This window comes from Arabidopsis thaliana, assembly GCF_000001735.4.
Source record: "Arabidopsis thaliana chromosome 1 sequence".
NCBI classification, from domain to species: Eukaryota; Viridiplantae; Streptophyta; class Magnoliopsida; order Brassicales; family Brassicaceae; genus Arabidopsis; species Arabidopsis thaliana.
In genome coordinates, this window is record NC_003070.9 from 29,665,098 (window position 1) to 29,684,182 (window position 19,085).

Below are 19,085 nucleotides of genomic sequence, written 5' to 3' on the forward strand. Positions count from 1 at the left end.
GGATCGACGAGTCAATTAGTAAGAATTGAAAGCCCAACAGGCCCAAATTGGCTTTCCCCGTCGCGTTCTTTCTCTCTTCGTCTTCCTCGGCCGTAGCGCGCGAAGAAGAACCGCCGGCATTCAGCATTCTGACCCTAGACACAGAGTCCTCCGGTCTTCTGATAAACCCCCATGTGGAAGGCCAAGACATGCTTCCGTCAGATTTACTTGACCGTACTAATACGGCGGTACTCGAGAGTCGCTCCGCCGCCGTCTTCGGTGATCCGCGTGACAAACAACGTAGCACACCTGGGACCACCGAAGCAAGGACCACTGCCACGTCAGCTGATATCCCTGCCGCCATTTCCCGGTCATCCATTACCTGGCAAAAACGCCGGAGCTGACGGCGACGATGGAGATAGCGGCGGCCACGTCACAGCTATAAGCTGGGTCAAGTACTATTTTGAAGAAATCTATGATAAGGCTATTCAAACTCATTTCACAAAGGGCCTTGTGAGTGTCTCTGGTATAACAATTTCATTACTTCTGATCAAATATTTGATTGAGCTTTGTTAGACTATTCTTTTGGATCATCACATTGTCTAATGAAATTCAGATACACTCCGTGAATATATGTTAACATATTATTTTTGTATGAGAGAATAAATTGTATTATCTTTGTGGCAGGTTCAGATGGAGTTTCGAGGTCGTAGGGATGCTTCAAGAGAGAAAGAAGATGGAGCTATTCCTATGAGAAAGGTACAATTGATCTTTTGTTGTTGTTGTTGTTGTTGTTGGTGTGATCATTTCTTAGGATTAGGTTTTCCAATGGAGGTAGCATTGTACACTTTTATCCGCAGATTAAGCATAACGAGGTGATGCAAATAGGAGACAAAATCTGGTTGCCGGTTTCAATCGCTGAGATGAGGATTTCTAAGAGATATGACACCATACCAAGTGGAACCTTGTATCCAAACGCAGACGAAATCGCATATCTTCAAAGGCTTGTCAGGTTCAAGGTAACTCTTAATTCTTCTGGATTTGCGGATGTTTTTACACTTGAGTTCAAACGGTGATTGGTCTCTTTTGGTTGATCTTATAGACTAGTTTTTAACCTTATTTTCTCTCTCTACTGCAGGACTCTGCTATTATAGTTCTTAATAAGCCACCTAAGCTTCCAGTCAAGGTAATAGAGTTTTGCTGCAGAATGACTTTGTGGAAGTAAGCTGTTACATTTTCTTGTTGATTAAGCAGCACCTGAATACTCAGTTATCATTCTTTGTTTCAGGGAAATGTGCCTATACATAATAGCATGGATGCACTTGCAGCTGCAGCTTTGTCTTTTGGTAACGATGAAGGTCCTAGATTGGTAAAACTCACTTTTTTGGGGGTGTTGTAATTTATCTTGATAAATTGATTTGGTTTCTGAATTATTTGAGTTTCAATGGTCAGGTACATCGTCTTGATAGGGAAACTAGTGGCCTCTTAGTAATGGGTCGAACCAAAGAAAGTATAGATTATCTTCACTCAGTGTTCAGTGACTACAAGGGGAGAAACTCAAGCTGTAAGGTAAGGAGAACTTATCTGAAATTTTGAACCAAACATACTACGGTCTAGTAAGGAACGGTTGAACATAAAATTGTTAAGTGACTCGTAAATATTGCACAATCTTAGGCTTGGAACAAAGCGTGTGAGGCGATGTATCAGCAATATTGGGCATTGGTGATTGGTTCTCCAAAGGAAAAAGAAGGACTAATTTCAGCTCCTCTTTCAAAGGTAGTTATCTCATTTATAACCTTTGCTTGCTCACACACTGCTTGTATCTGAAAATGATTCAAAAACCTGTGTTCAGGTGCTTTTGGACGATGGTAAAACAGACAGGGTGGTTTTGGCTCAAGGTTCGGGCTTTGAAGCTTCGCAAGATGCAATAACAGAGTATAAAGTGTTAGGACCTAAGATCAACGGGTGTTCGTGGGTAGAACTTCGTCCTATTACTAGCAGAAAACATCAGGTACTTGTTAAACTTTGCTATCCTCTTTACCAATTTTGCGAAAGATTTTGTTCTTGTTTTGTCTCTTGATGAAGCCACCTTCTAAAAAACAGCTACGTGTACACTGCGCTGAAGCACTTGGTACTCCAATAGTAGGGGATTACAAGTACGGTTGGTTTGTTCACAAGAGATGGAAACAGATGCCTCAGGTTGATATCGAACCAACTACTGGGAAACCATATAAACTGCGCAGACCAGAAGGTCTTGATGTCCAAAAGGGAAGCGTTTTGTCAAAAGTACCTTTGTTACATCTCCATTGCCGGGAAATGGTACTTCCAAACATTGCCAAGTTCCTACATGTCATGAACCAACAGGAAACAGAGCCGCTTCACACAGGAATCATTGATAAACCGGATCTCTTGCGGTTTGTAGCTTCAATGCCCAGCCATATGAAGATCAGTTGGAACTTAATGTCTTCATATTTGGTGTAGCTCTTTTACTACCTTTTTATTATTAGATAACAGTTCCTGAACTTCTTGGTTCTGTGGCTTCATATTGGGAATATTTGTATTGTACAGTTGTCTCACAGATGAATCTGACTCATATTAGTAACTCACAGGCCCATGTGCATGTATATTTATATACACAGAATCAGATAGTGATCATAGTTTGGAGTATCTATCCACAAGGGCCTTAGCTTTGTTTGGTGCAAAAAAGCGCGCCTACACACATTAACAAATTAAGTGGGGTTTGTCATACTTTTTTACTCATTTGGACTTGTATTGGAATGAAAAGGTTTCATGAGTTCAAATGAGTCACCTGGATGAACATTCTCTCTGCATCTCCTCTGCTTCCATTTTCTCTCAATATAATTCCCTACAACACCAACCATTTCACATGGAGTTTATTTGGCAAATTATATCGAGTGACTCTTCTTAAGGTGGGGACGATATATTTACCTTAGCCAAGTAGCCTCGGAAGTCTTCAGGATGAGCACTGATTAACTGGTCATAAACAGCTATCGCGTCGCTGATATGTCCCCAGTCTGAATACGCTTTTCCGAGAAGTAACTCAACCTGAGCATTTATTGCCCCCCAGCGTTTAAAATCGGTTAGATATAAAAGTCACAAAGTTGAACCTAGTACAGATCTTAGTAGTATGTTATCATTATTGTATCTGGTTTCTTCGGACGTAAAATATGAAACAGATAAGCCATCAGAAACAAGAAGAAATGTCTATCAAATCAAGGAAATGTATTGTCATGACCAGACTAATATGTTAAGAGTCCATTACCAGGAAACCAAGTTACCTGAATTGGGTCTAGATTTGTTTCATCTGTAACACTGTCAGTTGTGCTTGTTTTCTTTGTATTCAGACGTTCACGAGTGTCTAGAAGAAATTTGACGGCCTGAGAATCATAACAAAGTGAAAAGAAATGGATCGGAGGAGAAGTTGCGAGTATTTAAGATTAAGCTTCTTAGACAAAAAGGTAACATATTTCTATTCATATCTGGTGGAAACAGATTTACCTCGTCTGGTTTCTTCGCAGCTAAATACGCATTCATGAGGCCTCGTGTAACTTCAAGATCAATCCCTTTAGAAACCTATGGTAATTAGAACAAAACTTAGAGCATCACTATTATAGATAGAAAAATTGACTGTCCTAACTCTGCTAACAACATATACATGGTAGTAGCAGTTCATATCTTATTAAGTCCCCACGAGAAAATTCTTCTGACAATCTTAGTCTGTATCAACTATTAGTTCAATGCAAGTGAGAAAAGTTATAAAAAGCTTAATCCACGAAGTTTAAGAGCATTTACCTTTTCAGAAATTTTGTATGCAGCGATACTGCCTTCATAGTTGTTAAGTTCATAATTTACTTCTCCAAGCAGTCGAAATACATCAGGGTCAGTTGGTCTCTCCTACAGAGCAAGAGCAAGAATCCCACTTTGTACACACTATTAGCTAAGTCTCGTACAAGAATGTTCATGTGAAACCATAAGAAAATATAAAAGCATGAGAGAACAAACCTTAGCGAGTTTCTCAAGAAACGCAGCAGCCCGTGAATAATCTCCTAGTTCAGTCAGTGTCACAGCTGCACCCTGCATAGTGCCCCAACTTTAAGAATTTTTTTAGCATTATAAATAAGTCAGAAGAGGTAGCCTATCTTGTTTTCAGCATACTATGTGTACATTACTAACTTCGGTGAATCAGTTAATGCAAACAGAAAAGTTCCATGCAATTTAAGATGTGGAGGTAAGAACTGTTACATACTACCTGATTATTAGTTTAAGTTGTTCCTTGTTACTATTGGAAGCCTACAGATGAATGGCTAAATGCCGATGAAGAAGATATTTAATAGTATGCACAACATGCGCATGTTATCACTCACCTCCAGAGCAGCTTGATCCTGAGGCGTGCCATTGAGAGTTGTTTCAAACTCTTTGAGCCTTTGCTGCAAAATGAAAAAAAATCGAGATGTTTACTACGTATCTTACTTTATTCAGATTATCAAAGTTCATGAACGAAATCTTCATGATCAGCCCCTAATATTACCTGAAGCGTGGCTTTCTCTTCTTCTGAAATTTGATTTTTAACTACTGTTGTGTTCTTAGTTGGACTATCACTGAAAAGTGGTAAAAACATTGTTAGAACTGACACCGGCTAAATTACATGACAACATGACTTGGTATGACAAAAATGTGAAATTACGGAAACCAACCCAGCTGATCCTAAGAACATATGATGTCATCAGAATCTTTACACAAACAATTACAAACTGGAATAAAAAGAAGGAAAATGACAAACAGTAACATGGTGTAAATGACACAGTTATGACTTGGACTTCACTTAACGCACCTTCCCGTGGGAAGAAAGTCACCAAGAGCAAAAACCAAACCAAATACAACAACAGCTATGCCAACTCCAACCTGTCATGGCATGGGCCCAAGTTTTGTCATGTTATGTATGAGTAGCTTATAGGCCTCAAGTGGTTTTAGAACAAAATAAAAAATAAACACTTGCAAGATGTTATGTATGCGTACCTTAGTACCAAGACCAATTGTTTTCTGGTCAGACTTGACTGGTGCATCATAGTCAATTGGACCAAATTCTTTAACTACTTCTGTCTTTTTCTGCTCAAGAGCTGACCTGATTCATCAAAAGAGCAGAGGTCACAGAAATAACATTCCGATCAGTGGGAGGACAATGATCTTGACTATGTCTAGGGGGTGAGGGAAGTGGAAAGCAAGACAAGTGATGAACAAATCAAGAAAAAAAAAGAATCAAACTTTCATAGGAAGATCATGTCGTTGTGGGTATAATGAGAAAGTCAAGTGTGATTGTCAGAGGAATAATCCTATTGTAACCTATATATCTCTAAAGCCAATCTTCATGCTAGAATCATAAAACATAGGTACCTTCTGATGTTTTCCAGCCGTTCATCGAAGTCTATATCAAAAGATCGACCAGATTTTCCTTCAAACTGAGTATTCAGACCAGGTGCCTCTGCAAACAAATGCAGGAGTTTCTTGAGCAAACCTTTCAATTGAAACCAACTTTTTGAGATAAACTGAAGAATGCAAAAATGAAGTTATGTTCGAGACACCATGAAGGAGAGCAGCAACATCTGTTACGTACAATATGCTTTAAAATCAAATTATACTTACTTCTGGGTACAGAAACAGACTGTTTAGAAGATGATTTCCTGCAGCAAAGAAGTCCATATGAAAATATAACAACAGCAATTTAAAATTCTAAATGCTTTAAACAAACACAAAAACTATTTATACCTTTGCTGCAATGCCGGGTCTTTCTCTTCCTGTGATGCGATTTCACATTTTTGTCTCAGTACTTTGAATCAACAAAATTAAGTTGAACAAAGAAGAATTTGGAATCAAACCTTTTTTGAGCCGAAGCCACGCTTAGGGTTAGAATCCGAGCAACGTATTCGAAATAGGAGAAGCTTCGAGTTAAATGAAACGGAGGTCGTCGCCGCTAGTGTCATCAACATCCTCTGTTTGTATTGTCCTAACCAAAACAGAGAATTTTCTAAGAAAGTTTCAAAGAAATAATGAGAAGTAACGGCTACGAAGAGAAATTCGTCCGCCGGAGATTGACGATGAAAGGTGAGCTCCGTGATCGGGCCGGTAAGATAACGTTAGTGGTTCTTCTTCTTCTTCACTTTGCAGATTGTCTATTATATGGGCCGAATGGCAAAACATAATTTTGGGCTAGGCCCATATAATATTCAAATGTTAATATTCCAAAATTGATGGGTATTTTTGATAATTTAACTCGATCTATATAATTTAACAAACGAGGATGATTTTAAGTTTTTAACTTTTTAAGTGAGAATAGTGATTAAGTGTCAACGACTCATTGGATAGGATGTGTCATAAAATTAGTATTGAACCACTGAGGAGTGAAAATAAAATTAAAGGTAGAAAAATTAATTTAGGAAAAAAATATTCGGAAAGTTCTGTGAAAAGTCTTCGGATTTAGAACGGAGACAGCGAGAGGATAGAGCGCTTCTTCGGCTACAACAAGCTTTCGCTAATGGCGGTTTCCTTCTGATCACTCTCACCGGAGCCGTCATCTTCTCTGTTTTACCGATTTTTAGGGTTTGTTTCCGGATAAACTCTTCGTATGCTTTTTTTTTTTCGTTGGATTCGTTTCTGGAAACGTATCCATTTCCTGTCTAGAGATCATGTGAATTTCTCTTAGAACAGAACTCAGATCTAAATTAAAGTAACGGTGCTTGATTCATTAAACTCGGAATGCAAAGTCCCTTGCGTTTTATTCACTGAAATCTTAGTCGATTAGATCTTGAGGTCTGTTTGTTAATCGCACTTTTCTGGGGAATTGATCGTAGAAGCAATTACGCTCATGGGAAATGATGAAAGTTATAGCTAAACTTTACTGTAGAACCTTACTCTGATTATATTTCATTTAAAAATGCTATTTGGTTGGTAAAGAGAAACATCACAACTTTTCATACTTTTCTATTTTTTTCAGAAATTTTGATTGTGGTGGAAACTTGTTGTGGCAACTCTACTGAGAAAGTTTGAAGAAGCTGGAATCAAAGATATAGCTAGAGTTAAGAGGGTTCATACTAACTTGTGCTCGTTTTGTGATGTGCTGTTGTTAACGTTTGGAGGAAAAAGTTGTAGTGTATTAAAATTCAGCGTCCGAGTTCTGGGGCGGAGTTGCCCCATAGCATTGACTTTACGCCTCTACACATAGTCCGAAGGGCTAATTCAGCTCAAAACATGATGATGGATGAAGATGTTGAGCAGGCCAGTTTGATGTCTTTCAATGACAGGCCTAGGGCTTTTCCCAACATGCGTAGTAAAACCTATAGTCCACTGGTACAACTTTTATTCCTCTCTTTCTTGAGTGCTTTTCTTTTTGCTTGCATCAGATCACTGAGATGCGTATTATAACTAGTTTCCTTCTATTTCGTTTAGCATCTTAGTTTCTTGAGCATCTCGTTTTCATTTTCTTTGAAATTGTATAAAGTTTAGTTGTTTTTTGGCAGATATTCCGGATTATTAGGAAATTAAATGTCCGTGTCCTTTCGATAATTCTGCTTTTCTGCTTCGGAGCAATCTTTTACATGGGGGCAAGTACTTCTCCCATCATCGTGTTCGTCTTCACAGTATGCATCATCAGCTTCCTTTTGTCAATATATCTAACCAAGTGGGTTTTAGCGAAAGATGAAGGACCTCCAGAGATGGTTGAGGTAAGCTCACTCAGATTATGTGGTGTTAGTCATGATGTTGACATTTTTCCTTCTTTGTTCTCATCAAAAATTTGTAATTCTAATTTGTGAGGTAATTCTCTTACTTATAGATATCAGATGCTATACGTGATGGAGCTGAAGGTTTTTTCAGAACGCAGTATAGCACTATATCCAAGATGGCCATTTTGCTAGCTTTTGTGATTCTTTGCATATATCTATTCCGTAGCTTAACTCCCCAGCAAGAGGCTGCTGGTTTAGGAAGGTGCTGATACATGATTACATTCACAAGATTTATTTTATCTTTTGAATTGTTGTGAATGAAGCTTAGCCATATTACTATTTTGCTGCAGGGCGATGTCTGCTTATATTACTGTTGCTGCATTTCTTTTGGGGGCTCTATGCTCAGGTATTGCTGGATATGTTGGAATGTGGGTGTCAGTTCGTGCTAATGTGCGGGTCTCCAGTGCTGCCAGACGATCTGCGAGAGAAGCATTGCAGGTTCTTCTTTAGTTTAGCTATTTTGGTAACATGTCATGTACACGTTTCCAAATACTAAGTGGCAGATATAATGCAGATAGCCGTTCGTGCTGGTGGGTTTTCAGCCCTGGTTGTTGTTGGTATGGCTGTGATTGGTATCGCCATCCTCTATTCTACATTTTATGTGTGGTTGGGCGTGGGTTCACCAGGCTCAATGAATGTTACTGACCGTAAGTCTTCTGCTCTTTTTTTTTTATGAAAAATATTCATTTTCGTCTTGTGTGTATATTCTATAATCATTGTACTGAGTTTCAAAAAGTTATTGTTATCTTTTCAAAGGATCATTTTCAGACATGAGCAGTATTTTCTTAAATATGTCATGACTTGTATTAATCTTGATTGAGGTGGGGTACCAATACAGTTCTAAGATTTTCAGTGAACCCTATATGTAATTCTCTTGATTTATTGACCAGAATTTGCATTTGCATGGGCGATAGTGGAGCTATTAAACTTGTAAGATTTATTGATTGAATTTTCTGTTTCTCTTACAGTACCTCTTCTTCTTGTCGGATATGGTTTTGGTGCTTCGTTTGTTGCCTTATTTGCTCAGTTGGGTGGTGGAATATATACTAAGGGAGCTGATGTTGGGGCAGATCTCGTTGGGAAAGTTGAGCAGGGAATTCCCGAGGATGATCCTCGAAATCCTGCTGTTATTGCTGATTTGGTATTTGATCTTTGTTCTTTTTGTTTCTTACTTTCTTGATTCTGTGATTCCCAAACGTGACATCCTTGTTTGGGGCATATATCACTCTACAAGGGTTTGCTTGTGTTTTCGTCATTTAGGCATTTAAAGCCATTTTCATCTTCTTGTAGGTTGGAGACAATGTGGGGGACTGTGCTGCTAGAGGTGCTGATTTATTTGAAAGTATAGCTGCAGAAATCATCAGTGCAATGATACTAGGTGGAACAATGGCTAAGAAGTGCAAAATTGAAGGTGCACCATCTCTCTTTAAAGTTACTTCTGGTATATGCAAATATATAACTTATGGTGTGAGTTCCTGACTCATACCGAGAAAATTAAATGAACTGCTAGGATTTTATAATCTGAAATGCAAACTTAGGAAGAGTTGCATAGAGAGTTCAAGCTCGTAAATTACATTCTGTATACAGAATAATCTACGCTTTATTGCATGTTTTGGTCACTCCTTGAGGATTTGAGGGTACATTATTACTTGTTAGGATTTAAAAAGTCGACATAAGTTGTATAGAGTTATTGTTTGAAGCACCTTGTACGAACCTGCTATGCATTGTGTGAAAATTGAAGGAAGACTACTTTTCATGACAGCAAGCTACACTTGGCTGCAGTCAAAAAATTTCAATAACATTACCCATTTCTAGCAGTGGTTGTTAGATATGCGCTGATAAACATCCTATTAAACCTCTTGTTCATGCTTGATACTTACTCAAATCTTTCTCTATTATGCAGATCCATCAGGCTTTATCCTTTTTCCTCTAGTTGTTCATTCTTTTGACTTGATTATATCCTCAATTGGTATTCTATCAATCAAGGGAACACGTGATGCTAGTGTGAAATCTCCGGTAGAGGATCCAATGGCTGTACTTCAGAAAGGATATTCTCTGACAATTATATTAGCTGTTATAACATTTGGCGCGGTAATGTTGTCACACATAACCATTGATTGTCTTGTTCCTTTCATTCTTTTTACAATTAATTCTGCTTTTTATGGGCTTTTTGGTTCAGACTTTTCATTAGCCTACACTAGCCTTGTTATTACTGAAATTTCGAACAAATTCTTTGCTATATTCTTCTGACAGCATTATTTATGTTTGTAGTCGACTCGCTGGCTGCTTTACACTGAACAAGCTCCATCTGCATGGTTCAATTTCGCCCTATGTGGGTTGGTTGGCATCATCACAGCCTATATCTTTGTCTGGATATCCAAATATTATACAGACTATAAGCACGAGCCTGTTCGGACGTTGGCTCTTGCTAGCTCGACTGGTCATGGGACTAATATCATTGCTGGAGTAAGCTTGGGCCTGGAATCAACTGCTCTTCCAGTTTTGACTATAAGTGTAGCTATTATTTCTGCGTATTGGTTGGGCAATACCTCGGGTCTAGTGGACGAAAATGGTATTCCCACTGGAGGTCTATTTGGAACAGCCGTTGCTACAATGGGAATGCTAAGCACTGCAGCTTATGTCCTTACTATGGACATGTTTGGCCCCATAGCTGACAACGCTGGTGGGATTGTCGAGATGAGCCAGCAGGTAAGATGTCACATGATTGGCTTGAAAGGCTCTTATGTTCCATCTTTATTCTATGTAGAAATAATAAATGTTTCGTGCAGCCAGAGAGTGTCCGTGAGATCACTGATCTTCTTGATGCTGTTGGGAACACCACAAAAGCAACAACGAAAGGGTTTGCCATTGGATCTGCTGCACTTGCATCATTCCTTCTCTTTAGTGCGTATATGGACGAGGTTTCAGCGTTTGCTAATGTGTCTTTCAAAGAGGTAGATTTCGTTATGCATCGTTGCTGTATTCTCGATGTTGAGACAACTTCTCATACTCATCCTCGGATAAAATCAGGTTGATATTGCTATCCCAGAAGTGTTCGTTGGTGGATTATTGGGTGCCATGCTTATTTTCCTCTTTAGTGCTTGGGCATGCGCGGCAGTTGGTCGAACTGCACAAGAGGTTGTCAACGAAGTAAGAAGGCAATTTATTGAGAGGCCTGGCATAATGGTGAGCATATTTTTCCTTTTGAGTGCTTCACCTTTTCTTGTGTATTGGCTTGTACCGTTGTTGACTAGCAAATATCTTGTTGCAGGAGTACAAGGAGAAGCCAGATTATAGTCGCTGTGTCGCCATAGTCGCATCTGCAGCTTTAAGAGAAATGATAAAGCCAGGAGCTTTAGCTATTGCATCACCCATTGTAGTTGGTAAGTCAGTAATATCTACTCGTTTTTCTTTACTTACTGTATTGAAAGTTTGAAACCACAACATTGTGACCAAAAACAAACCTCTTGTTCTCTCTTTCAGGTTTGGTGTTTCGAATCTTGGGTTACTACACAGGACAACCTCTGCTCGGAGCAAAAGTTGTAGCTTCTATGCTCATGTTTGCAACAGTTTGTGGTATCTTAATGGCACTTTTCCTAAACACGGCGGGAGGTGCTTGGGACAATGCAAAGAAATACATAGAGACCGGGGCACTTGGGGGCAAAGGAAGTGAAGCTCACAAAGCAGCTGTGACTGGTGATACGTAAGTATTTTCGTTCTACTTCAACACTCATTCAAAGTTATATTCCTGAATACGATTTCTCATTAGAATTCATCTGAAAATTGTAGCGTGGGAGATCCGTTCAAGGACACAGCCGGTCCATCCATTCACGTCCTCATAAAAATGCTTGCGACTATAACTCTCGTCATGGCTCCGGTTTTCCTCTGAAAGTGAACCGTTACTTATCCATCCCGGCTTATTTACTCTCTTGCACATATACAAATAGAGAGGGAGAGAGGTTGGTTATAAAATGATTTACATGGATTAATGGTTTTTGTGTTTCATTTCATCTGAATAAATGAGATAATTCTGTTTTTGAGTTTAGAGACACTCTTTAAGGAATTCTAGAGACATTTTAATCAACCACATCTTTGACTTTGAGAGTCTTTATTTTCCTCGATTTAATCTTTCTAGTACTTCTTCTTACTCTTCTTGATTTGCCTCCAACTCGTACAGACAATTGTCTACTCGGTAGTCTTATGAGACGGCGGTTGTTGCGATTGCTGCCATGATGGTGGTGGCTGTGTTTGCTTCCTAGTCTTCTTCTTCTCTGCTTTGGTCTAATGTTATCTATTCGACTGGGACTGTCCGATGAACTTGATTCATCATCACTCGGATAATCATAGGTCGTAGCTTCTATATCATCGAGACGTTTTCTGCGACGGTTGACCCGATTTATGTTAGTCAAACTGTGACACAAGCAACTAATCATCTCTCCAATGTCGAACCAGTACGCTGCACAAGCGGCACATGACATTTTGCAGATACTTTTCACAACACATTGGCAAATTCCAAGCTTGAACAGGAGGGTGATGAACATCAAAACTGGGAAAAAGAAACAAATACAAAATTATAGAAAACAAAGGAAAGTTCACAGAATCAATAGTGAATGCTAAAAATCGGAAATAAGAGAAAGGTTTACTTATGAAACAGAGGCTTGACATCAGCACAAGCTTTGCAATATCAGGAAGACAGAAATGTTCTATGAAACACTCAAGATCCCATGGTCCCGAGCATACATCTCTGTAATTTTTAAACAGAAGAGAAATCCTCAAAACATGCGATAGAAAAACAAACCAAAGCGATTTCACGACAGAATTCAGACAATGACGTGAAAATCTTACAAACAGGATCTTCCAAGTGTGGCTTTTAACGGTGCTGTGAAAATATTCCCGATAAAACCTCCGATGTCGTTTGATGCTTTGCCTATAGCGTTTCCCATTTTTGCTTAGAACGGTAATCAGTGACTCGCTCCAATCATTTTCTCAACAATCATGTTTATCAAACGTAAAGAGATAAATAAATTTTCTGTGAATTTTCAGAATATGAATGAAGTTACATCCTCGCGTACAGTTTCAGAAACGAAAGAAAAAAAATTGCGAGAAACCGTTTCCAGAGAGAAAATTCGGCATATTTTTCATAATTTTCAATAAACCGTTTGTTTTTTTTGGTCCAAAAACATGGTAGGAATATTTTGAAAACCCTCGAAAACAATTCATACACTTATACACACACATCAGCCGATTTTTTTTTGGTAAGAAGTTAGGAATTTGTATACAAACACTGGAAGTACATACACTAGCGGTTATATGAACAATGCAAACAGACAAAACTGAAGAAGCTTCAGAGATATCACCAATCTCATTACATAGTGTGATTTTCTCTAAGAAACTTTTTCACCTACAATATAACTACGAGATTTCACTGTGAGTTTGAAGCTCTCCTAAACCCAAGAAATCAGCAGCAAACTCTTCATCGTTTTTGCCTAACATTTCCTGTAATGTACATTCTATGTTCCTCCCTTTGAGTACCCTAAACCGCGGTTTTATCCTTTTCTCTAGCGAGTAACTGAAGTACCTTGGGTATTCTATTACCTCTCTTACCGGCTTCTCCATGCTGTTCACCAGAAATTCAAACTTCGGTCTCAACACTTTGTCGATGCTATATCCTAAGATCGGTGAGAATTTGCGAATCATGAAGGCAATCTCTCTCTCTGATATCCCAATCTCCATTAAGTACTTTAGCCTGTAAGAGCATATGTTTACAAAATTAGGGGTCATTTTCTAGAGATAGATTCACTAAGATGATGTGCTATTTGGGTCAAGATAGATACCGTGGAAGTACTGTTTTGTCTGCGTCGTATATGAGAAATTCAGGGTATTTCTTTATGATTCGGGGAAAATGTGTAGTGGAAACACCAAAACGAGTGAGAAAGATGAGCTTTTTCTGCAGGGTTTTCTCAATGCTGCAGCCAAATATTTCAGGACATCGACACAGTATTTGACCTACAATTTCTTTTTGAAACCCCAAATCTTCCAAAAAGCAAACAACCTGTTACAAGATGAAGAATAGCGTGGTTAAAGAAATAGTCTTGCACAATAATAGAATGAGAGAATACATATCTTGGAAAGTGGTTTCTTTACCTTAAGAAATTCTTGGGGTTTACATAACAAAAGCTGAGGCATCTTGGGTATAACCTTCCCCATTCTTTTATCTCTAACACCTAATTTATCAAATTCCTTCACCATCATCTCCATATTGCTGGCTGAGCAACCGAGAAGCAAAGGCCATCTCCTAATGGCGTGGTCAATATCCATTTTGAGCACCTAAGAAAGTAAACCAGGTGTTGGTAGACCAATCATAGAACAAAAATGATAAATACAACTTAGCAAACACAAAACCACCAATTTTCTGATCAACGTGATGTATTCTGTCTTGTCAAATTGTGCTTACCGATTCACTGTAAAAAAATGAGCCGATGTGAGAATAGTTCTCTTGTATGCTTGGTGAGAGAATCCACGGATACTTCAGCAACAATTTTCCAGAATCCTTGTTCACTACACTTACCTGAACTTATACAACCCCAATTTGCAATAATCAGCAATCACGAGAAAACAAAGAAAGTGCAGCTCCATGCTAATTATGAACAACCAACCAACCATACCTTCTCCATAGCTGTGGCTACCCTTCGTTTGATCTCCTCAGTTTTTCCGAGCATGATGGGAGGGTACAAAAGAAGTACCTTTCCCAAGCAATATTTCGGAATACCAATGCTTTCAAGAAACTCGACCATAGGCTTCATATCATTTTCTTCTGAAAGTAGAAGAAGCCGAGGGAATGACTCGAGTAAAAATCTAAATGATGCATCTACAGAGCCCAGCATATCCAAGCCTCCACGCCTTGCTTCAATCTAAAGTACATTTTAACATTCTCCTTACTAAAGAATATAGAGAATGAAAAACAAAATCAGATACTATAATATAACTGAGGAAACACAAAAAACCTTTTCGAAAAAGGAAAGAGTTTGCTGCACATCTTCATCGATAGGAATGGATAAGTAGAGCATCATTCGTCTTGCATACTTTCCAACCAGACCTTTCTCATCACTGCCAGAAAAGAATATTTCCTTGAGGTACTTAACCTATAATCCAAATCCAAGATTAAGTACCAAATCCAAACCCAACCTAACTCTCTTTTGATGATGCAGAGAAATTGAACAATCTGTGAATTACCTTATCGAGAAGTATCGGAAGCGATTCAGAGGAGACGTAATGAGCCAAATACATAGCAGAAGACAAACTCAAACCAAGACTCTCCAAAAAGGCAACTTTGCCACCATCACCCTTTTGTTTCACCATATAAATCACTTTCTCCTTAAACCCTAAACCCTCCTCAACTCTCTCAGATTCTCCACTCCCTTTCCACGAATTCCATTCCTCCAAATCCCTAACACCCTCTACGATCATTCGCGTGTATTTAGGACAATTTGAAGAAATGAAATCTGAATCGGCCTCTGAGAGTCCAGTGTCTCGTCGGAGAAACCCAGCAATTGAATTCTGCGCTTCCTGATTTGTCTGCGAAGAATTAGAGCTAAAATTCGAATCTCCGTGCTGTAACGAGGCGGAAACAGTGACGCGGCCACTATGGTAAGCTGGAAACAAGGTTACGCGACGAGGAGAGAAGAAGAGAGAGCTGGAACTAAAGTTACAGGATTTTAAAGGAGGAGAAATCAAGGTTAGGGTTTCGAAATTGCAGGACGTATGTAAAAGCTCCATAAACAAACACGATGGAGAAGAAGACAAAGGTCGCTACTTTGCTTCTGCCCACATCAAGAGGAAGAAGAAGAAGCTGTTGCAGGGTTTATCTGTAGCTATGGGTTTAACCATTTTGATTTTCAAAACCAAATTAATTAATAAAACCAAAATCCCGGTTGGGTCAAACCGGTCTGAGCCATTGGGCCTATTTATATGGGCTCTTACATTATCGATTCTTTAATAAATACAGTATTGATTGTTCAAAACCGTTATGGGCCTAACAAAAAGGCGGTTACATAACTGATTATTTAACAGAATACCAAATTCCTCTAATGCTATACACTAATCAGCAAAGAAACTTGCTCTGCTTTTGTTTATAACTCCTGCAAATTGAGTGTTAGAGCACATTTGCTTCCCTCATATCAAAACTAGGATTGAGATTCTGCAGCTGGAGATTCCGGAATCGAGACTTGGCTAGTGTTTGGAGACTTTCCTTGATTTCCTGCATAAAACACACTCTCTAAACTCTCTTCACCTATCTCTCTTAACCGATTGAGCTCAGGCAATATCTCTTTCCCGAGGTCAGGTCTATCTTTTCTTCTTAGTTCCGCGCATTGAAGCGAAAGCTTTGCTAAAGATAGAGCTTCTTCTATAGGCCAGTCCGGTACTGCTGGATCAAGCATATCCTTAAGAGTCCCTTCTTCGATCGCTTGTTCAACGTAATAAGCCAAACCCATTGGCTGTTTTGCGGTTAAGATCTGCAAAAGCATGATTCCAAGAGAATAAACATCTGACTTCACACCCAACATTCCTGTTTGTTGGTACTCAGGATCAATGTAACAGAAAGTTCCTGCAGCTGAAGTGACTCTGTACTGTGTAACGTTTTCCGCTACTGCAGGGACTAATCTCGCTAGCCCGACATCACTGATCTTGCTCACATAGTTGTAATCGAGCAGAACATTTCCTGGTTTAAGGTCTCTGTGGACAATTGGTTCAGGTTTGGTCTGGTGGAGGAAGAGGAGTCCCGTGGCGATCTCAGCAGCGATTCTGAAACGTAGCTGCCAGGTAATCGGCGGTGTGTTTCCTCGCATGAAAAGCCGGTCTTCTAAACTTCCTTTGGCCATGTATTCATAAACAAGAATCCCAAATTCTGGACAAGCTCCAAGAAGAAGCACCATGTTTGGATGCCTTATGCAGCTTAACACTTCAACCTGAGAAAACATAAACATATGTTACTCAAAGATGAAAACTTTCTTGTATAAAATCAGAAACGAAGAAAGATTTTTTTTTTACCTCTTTCTGAAACTGTGATCTCCCTTGAGCTGCGTCTGGGCGTAGAACTTTAACAGCAACACTTGTGTGATCAAGAAAGCCTCTAAAGACAGGACCATAGCCTCCTTCTCCTACCTTTTGAGACTCTGCAAAATTTGAAGTAGCTTCTTCGATTTCGTCAACCGTGTATTTCCTATACCGAACAAATCCGCGAGAGAATGAATCTGATTCCTTCATTGTCTTCATCTCTGCAGTCAACCTTCTTTTAGATTCCACTTCTGCTAATCTCTTTGCAGCTTCAGCAGCTTCCAACGCTGCTTTGGCTTTAGCTCTCTCCTTTTCCACTATTGACATTGCTGCTTCCTCTGAACTTTTTGCTTCTTCCAACCGTCTCTCCTCTTCGGTTCTCAGCTTTTGCAGCTCCGTTGCCTAAAAGTTCAAAAATCGATATTTGATTCAAATGTACTAATCTCATTGACTTAGATGTTAGTATTAAGTACTACCTGTTGTCTAGCGCTTAAAGCTTCTTTACAAGCTGTGCTATACATATCCATGGTTTGTTTCAGCTCTAGACGCAGCCTCTTCATTTCAGCTTCAACATCATCCTGCAACAAGACAATCCCATCTTAGCAAGTATTCAATCTTTATAAGAAGAAAAAGAGAAGGAGCTTGAGTAATAATAGTACTAACCAAGCTCTGAGATGAATAGGAGGATGTTCTACCACTCTCTTCAGAGAATGTAGAGGATTCGTTAAGGAAATCAGGATCACTGAACTTAATTCCCAAACGATTTGAGCCAATGCTTTGCTCTGAGCTCGTTGACATTCTTGAAGTCCTTGCAGATTCAGGAAAATCAAGGCTAAAGGAAGACCGCTCAACGCTTGGTCTTCCTGAGCTGATGAAGGAAATGTCAGAGTCACGATGAGAAGACGGACTGATAAACGAAAGGTCACTATCTGAATCATAGAAGTCCCCATATGGCTTCCTTTTCACCAACGGCGATCTACAAGAAAACATAAATGTTGAATCTTTTAAGACTTTATGTAAGACATTAACCTTAAAGACATCACAACAAGCTTCCAATTCCTATACCTATCTGCTTCAACTGATTTGCGCGGTCTAGATGGTGTACTACCTGTTTGCAAAATCAATGGAAACACACAAAATTGGATCAGCTTTTGGAAAAGCAAAGAACTTATTTTATTCTTTTCAAAGAGGAATGAACTAAACCTGCAGAATTGGGATGGTCATGGTACTTTGGTGCTTTGTCAGGAGTATGTGGGTGATGATTGTCAATTTCACATTGCTGCATCGAATTTTGGTAAGGAGCAGGACGTGATGCATTTCGTACTGAAGCAATTTTGCCTTTTGAAATGACATAAACATTGCAGAAATCTGGAGCTGATTTTGACACTGTTGTTGGCAAATCCGTCTTGAATCTTCTGCTCAGAGTCATCAAAAACAGAATCCTTTGAACAAAAATCCAAACTTTTTGTTACAGAATCTGAAAGAAGGTAACTTTAATTACCTCATGAAGCCATTACGTGATGCAGATCCAACGACTAAGTTCTCAATTGCAGAAGATGAAACATATTCGGTAATGGCTCGAACTTTGTCTGCGTCTTCCAGCAAAATGTCTCGACAATTTATCTGCTCAAACAGAATCGATTAGGGTTGTTCAAAGTAAGGACCTTTAAGGGTTTTTGATTCAGAGAATACCTCTTTACGGGAACAATAGCAGTGGAAGGATACAAAGAGATCTTTAGCTATCTTCTCCATTTGCTGTTTCTGTTGTGGCGTTCCTTCTTCAAGATCTGCAACAACGAAACCAAAAAAAGAACTTAAACTTTATCGAGAAGAAACTCTAAAAGCTGGAAATTCCCATGAATGTGAGAAGAAGATTGGGACCTGAAGAAGAATGAGATCTGCAGAGGACATGAATAAGAGAAATGGTTTGGCCACGAGAAGCAAGATTGTCGATTGTCCATTTAAGAGCATGTTGGCTTCCTTTGTCTTTGTCTATTGCAACTGCTACTGAACCACTTCCTGTTTCTTTCTTTGCCCCATTTGCTTTTGGTAGCCACATTCTCTTCTTCTCTATATATATATTATTATTATTGAACAAAAGGAAGAAAAGTATCTCTTCCCTCTCTTGAGTCTTTATGATGCAAAAGAGAAAACTTCACTTTGATTTGACAAAAAAAAAATAGAGTTTGATTGATCAAAGATTCTTTATGGAGGAAGCAAATGAAGTAGAGATGCAAGATTAATGGGTTGGAGAAT

At 39.0% G+C, this 19,085-nt stretch overlaps 6 protein-coding genes and 1 non-coding gene across 14 annotated transcripts; 3 read left to right on the plus strand and 4 right to left on the minus strand.

Moving 5' to 3' along the window:
• Nucleotides 1–68: 68 nt before the first annotated feature.
• AT1G78910 (Pseudouridine synthase family protein) lies at nt 69–2,559 on the plus strand (the record flags this gene model as incomplete). 2 transcript variants are annotated; one of them, NM_106540.3, is made up of 9 exons in its annotated part: nt 69–492; nt 667–738; nt 840–998; nt 1,118–1,165; nt 1,268–1,348; nt 1,432–1,548; nt 1,654–1,755; nt 1,832–1,990; nt 2,083–2,559. In NM_106540.3, the coding sequence occupies exons 1-9, from the start codon at nt 172–174 to the stop codon at nt 2,458–2,460; spliced, it is 1,437 nt and encodes a 478-aa protein (NP_178012.2). In that variant the 5' UTR covers nt 69–171. The 2 variants fall into 2 exon arrangements, with proteins under 2 accessions (NP_178012.2, NP_001321502.1); NM_001334853.1 differs by having other exon boundaries at nt 69–505; nt 2,083–2,460.
• On the minus strand, nt 2,468–6,244 carry AT1G78915 (Tetratricopeptide repeat (TPR)-like superfamily protein). Of its 3 annotated transcripts, none has more exons than NM_001198501.1 (16): nt 5,874–6,122; nt 5,764–5,792; nt 5,641–5,678; nt 5,392–5,479; nt 5,017–5,122; nt 4,832–4,902; nt 4,654–4,704; nt 4,529–4,598; nt 4,365–4,427; nt 4,003–4,074; nt 3,793–3,894; nt 3,499–3,573; nt 3,279–3,377; nt 2,929–3,045; nt 2,789–2,845; nt 2,522–2,691 (listed from the first exon to the last, which is right to left on the minus strand). In NM_001198501.1, exons 1-16 carry the CDS (start codon nt 5,982–5,984, stop codon nt 2,632–2,634), a joined length of 1,209 nt encoding a protein of 402 aa, NP_001185430.1. In that variant the 5' UTR covers nt 5,985–6,122; the 3' UTR covers nt 2,522–2,631. The 3 variants fall into 3 exon arrangements, with proteins under 3 accessions (NP_683507.1, NP_001185430.1, NP_001185431.1); NM_001198502.1 differs by having other exon boundaries at nt 2,588–2,691; nt 4,823–4,902; nt 5,874–6,244; NM_148666.4 differs by lacking the exon at nt 4,654–4,704 and having other exon boundaries at nt 2,468–2,691.
• On the plus strand, nt 3,356–3,545 carry AT1G09837. The gene has a single exon (NR_139702.1).
• Nucleotides 6,245–6,315: 71 nt separating the features above from the next.
• On the plus strand, nt 6,316–12,440 carry VP2 (vacuolar H+-pyrophosphatase 2; the record flags this gene model as incomplete). 3 transcript variants are annotated; one of them, NM_001124147.1, is made up of 16 exons in its annotated part: nt 6,398–6,594; nt 6,989–7,341; nt 7,512–7,715; nt 7,826–7,977; nt 8,066–8,213; nt 8,290–8,422; nt 8,744–8,916; nt 9,066–9,186; nt 9,679–9,866; nt 10,047–10,484; nt 10,565–10,729; nt 10,806–10,961; nt 11,047–11,158; nt 11,259–11,478; nt 11,565–11,734; nt 11,953–12,440. In NM_001124147.1, the coding sequence occupies exons 2-15, from the start codon at nt 7,243–7,245 to the stop codon at nt 11,662–11,664; spliced, it is 2,409 nt and encodes an 802-aa protein (NP_001117619.1). In that variant the 5' UTR covers nt 6,398–6,594; nt 6,989–7,242. The 3 variants fall into 3 exon arrangements, with proteins under 3 accessions (NP_565195.1, NP_001117619.1, NP_001322698.1); NM_106541.4 differs by lacking the exon at nt 11,953–12,440 and having other exon boundaries at nt 6,316–6,594; nt 11,565–11,895; NM_001334854.1 differs by lacking the exons at nt 6,398–6,594; nt 11,953–12,440 and adding an exon at nt 6,683–6,894 and having other exon boundaries at nt 11,565–11,664.
• On the minus strand, nt 11,658–12,718 carry AT1G78922 (uncharacterized protein; the record flags this gene model as incomplete). The annotated part of the gene is made up of 3 exons (NM_001124148.1): nt 11,658–12,321; nt 12,419–12,519; nt 12,621–12,718. 3 exons carry the CDS (start codon nt 12,716–12,718, stop codon nt 11,852–11,854), a joined length of 669 nt encoding a protein of 222 aa, NP_001117620.1. The 3' UTR covers nt 11,658–11,851.
• An 88-nt stretch (nt 12,719–12,806) lies between these two features.
• Nucleotides 12,807–15,660, minus strand: AT1G78930 (Mitochondrial transcription termination factor family protein). Its single transcript, NM_106542.4, has 7 exons — nt 15,009–15,660; nt 14,780–14,917; nt 14,441–14,686; nt 14,230–14,343; nt 13,920–14,102; nt 13,610–13,827; nt 12,807–13,521 (listed from the first exon to the last, which is right to left on the minus strand). Exons 1-7 carry the CDS (start codon nt 15,549–15,551, stop codon nt 13,188–13,190), a joined length of 1,776 nt encoding a protein of 591 aa, NP_178014.2. The 5' UTR covers nt 15,552–15,660; the 3' UTR covers nt 12,807–13,187.
• A 24-nt stretch (nt 15,661–15,684) lies between these two features.
• On the minus strand, nt 15,685–19,083 carry AT1G78940 (kinase with adenine nucleotide alpha hydrolases-like domain-containing protein). Of its 3 annotated transcripts, NM_001198503.1 has the most exons (10): nt 18,711–19,064; nt 18,522–18,616; nt 18,331–18,452; nt 18,033–18,244; nt 17,895–17,937; nt 17,493–17,805; nt 17,306–17,407; nt 16,824–17,231; nt 16,001–16,741; nt 15,725–15,807 (listed from the first exon to the last, which is right to left on the minus strand). In NM_001198503.1, exons 1-10 carry the CDS (start codon nt 18,886–18,888, stop codon nt 15,757–15,759), a joined length of 2,265 nt encoding a protein of 754 aa, NP_001185432.1. In that variant the 5' UTR covers nt 18,889–19,064; the 3' UTR covers nt 15,725–15,756. The 3 variants fall into 3 exon arrangements, with proteins under 3 accessions (NP_001320499.1, NP_178015.2, NP_001185432.1); NM_001334855.1 differs by having other exon boundaries at nt 15,685–16,741; nt 18,711–19,083; NM_106543.4 differs by having other exon boundaries at nt 15,685–16,741; nt 18,711–18,865.
• Nucleotides 19,084–19,085: the final 2 nt, after the last annotated feature.

Bases quoted from the DNA above. Each gene is read 5' to 3' on its own strand.
- AT1G78915 (NM_001198502.1), bottom strand. From the start codon at position 5,984: ATGTTGATGACACTAGCGGCGACGACCTCCGTTTCATTTAACTCGAAG. The intron at 4,705-4,822 runs GTGAAGTCCAAG...ATATGTTCTTAG, and splicing joins CCCACGGGAAGGTGCGTTAA to GATCAGCTGGGTTGGTTTCC. The intron at 4,428-4,528 runs GTAATATTAGGG...TTCATTTTGCAG, and splicing joins AAGAGAAAGCCACGCTTCAG to CAAAGGCTCAAAGAGTTTGA.
- AT1G78930 (NM_106542.4), bottom strand. From the start codon at position 15,551: ATGGAGCTTTTACATACGTCCTGCAATTTCGAAACCCTAACCTTGATT. The intron at 14,103-14,229 runs GTAAGCACAATT...TTACTTTCTTAG, and splicing joins CATTTTTTTACAGTGAATCG to GTGCTCAAAATGGATATTGA. The intron at 13,522-13,609 runs GTATCTATCTTG...ATGCTCTTACAG, and splicing joins GACAAAACAGTACTTCCACG to GCTAAAGTACTTAATGGAGA.
- AT1G78940 (NM_001198503.1), bottom strand. From the start codon at position 18,888: ATGTGGCTACCAAAAGCAAATGGGGCAAAGAAAGAAACAGGAAGTGGT. The intron at 18,617-18,710 runs GTCCCAATCTTC...TCGTTGTTGCAG, and splicing joins CAGATCTCATTCTTCTTCAG to ATCTTGAAGAAGGAACGCCA. The intron at 17,806-17,894 runs GTATAGGAATTG...GTTTTCTTGTAG, and splicing joins AAATCAGTTGAAGCAGATAG to ATCGCCGTTGGTGAAAAGGA.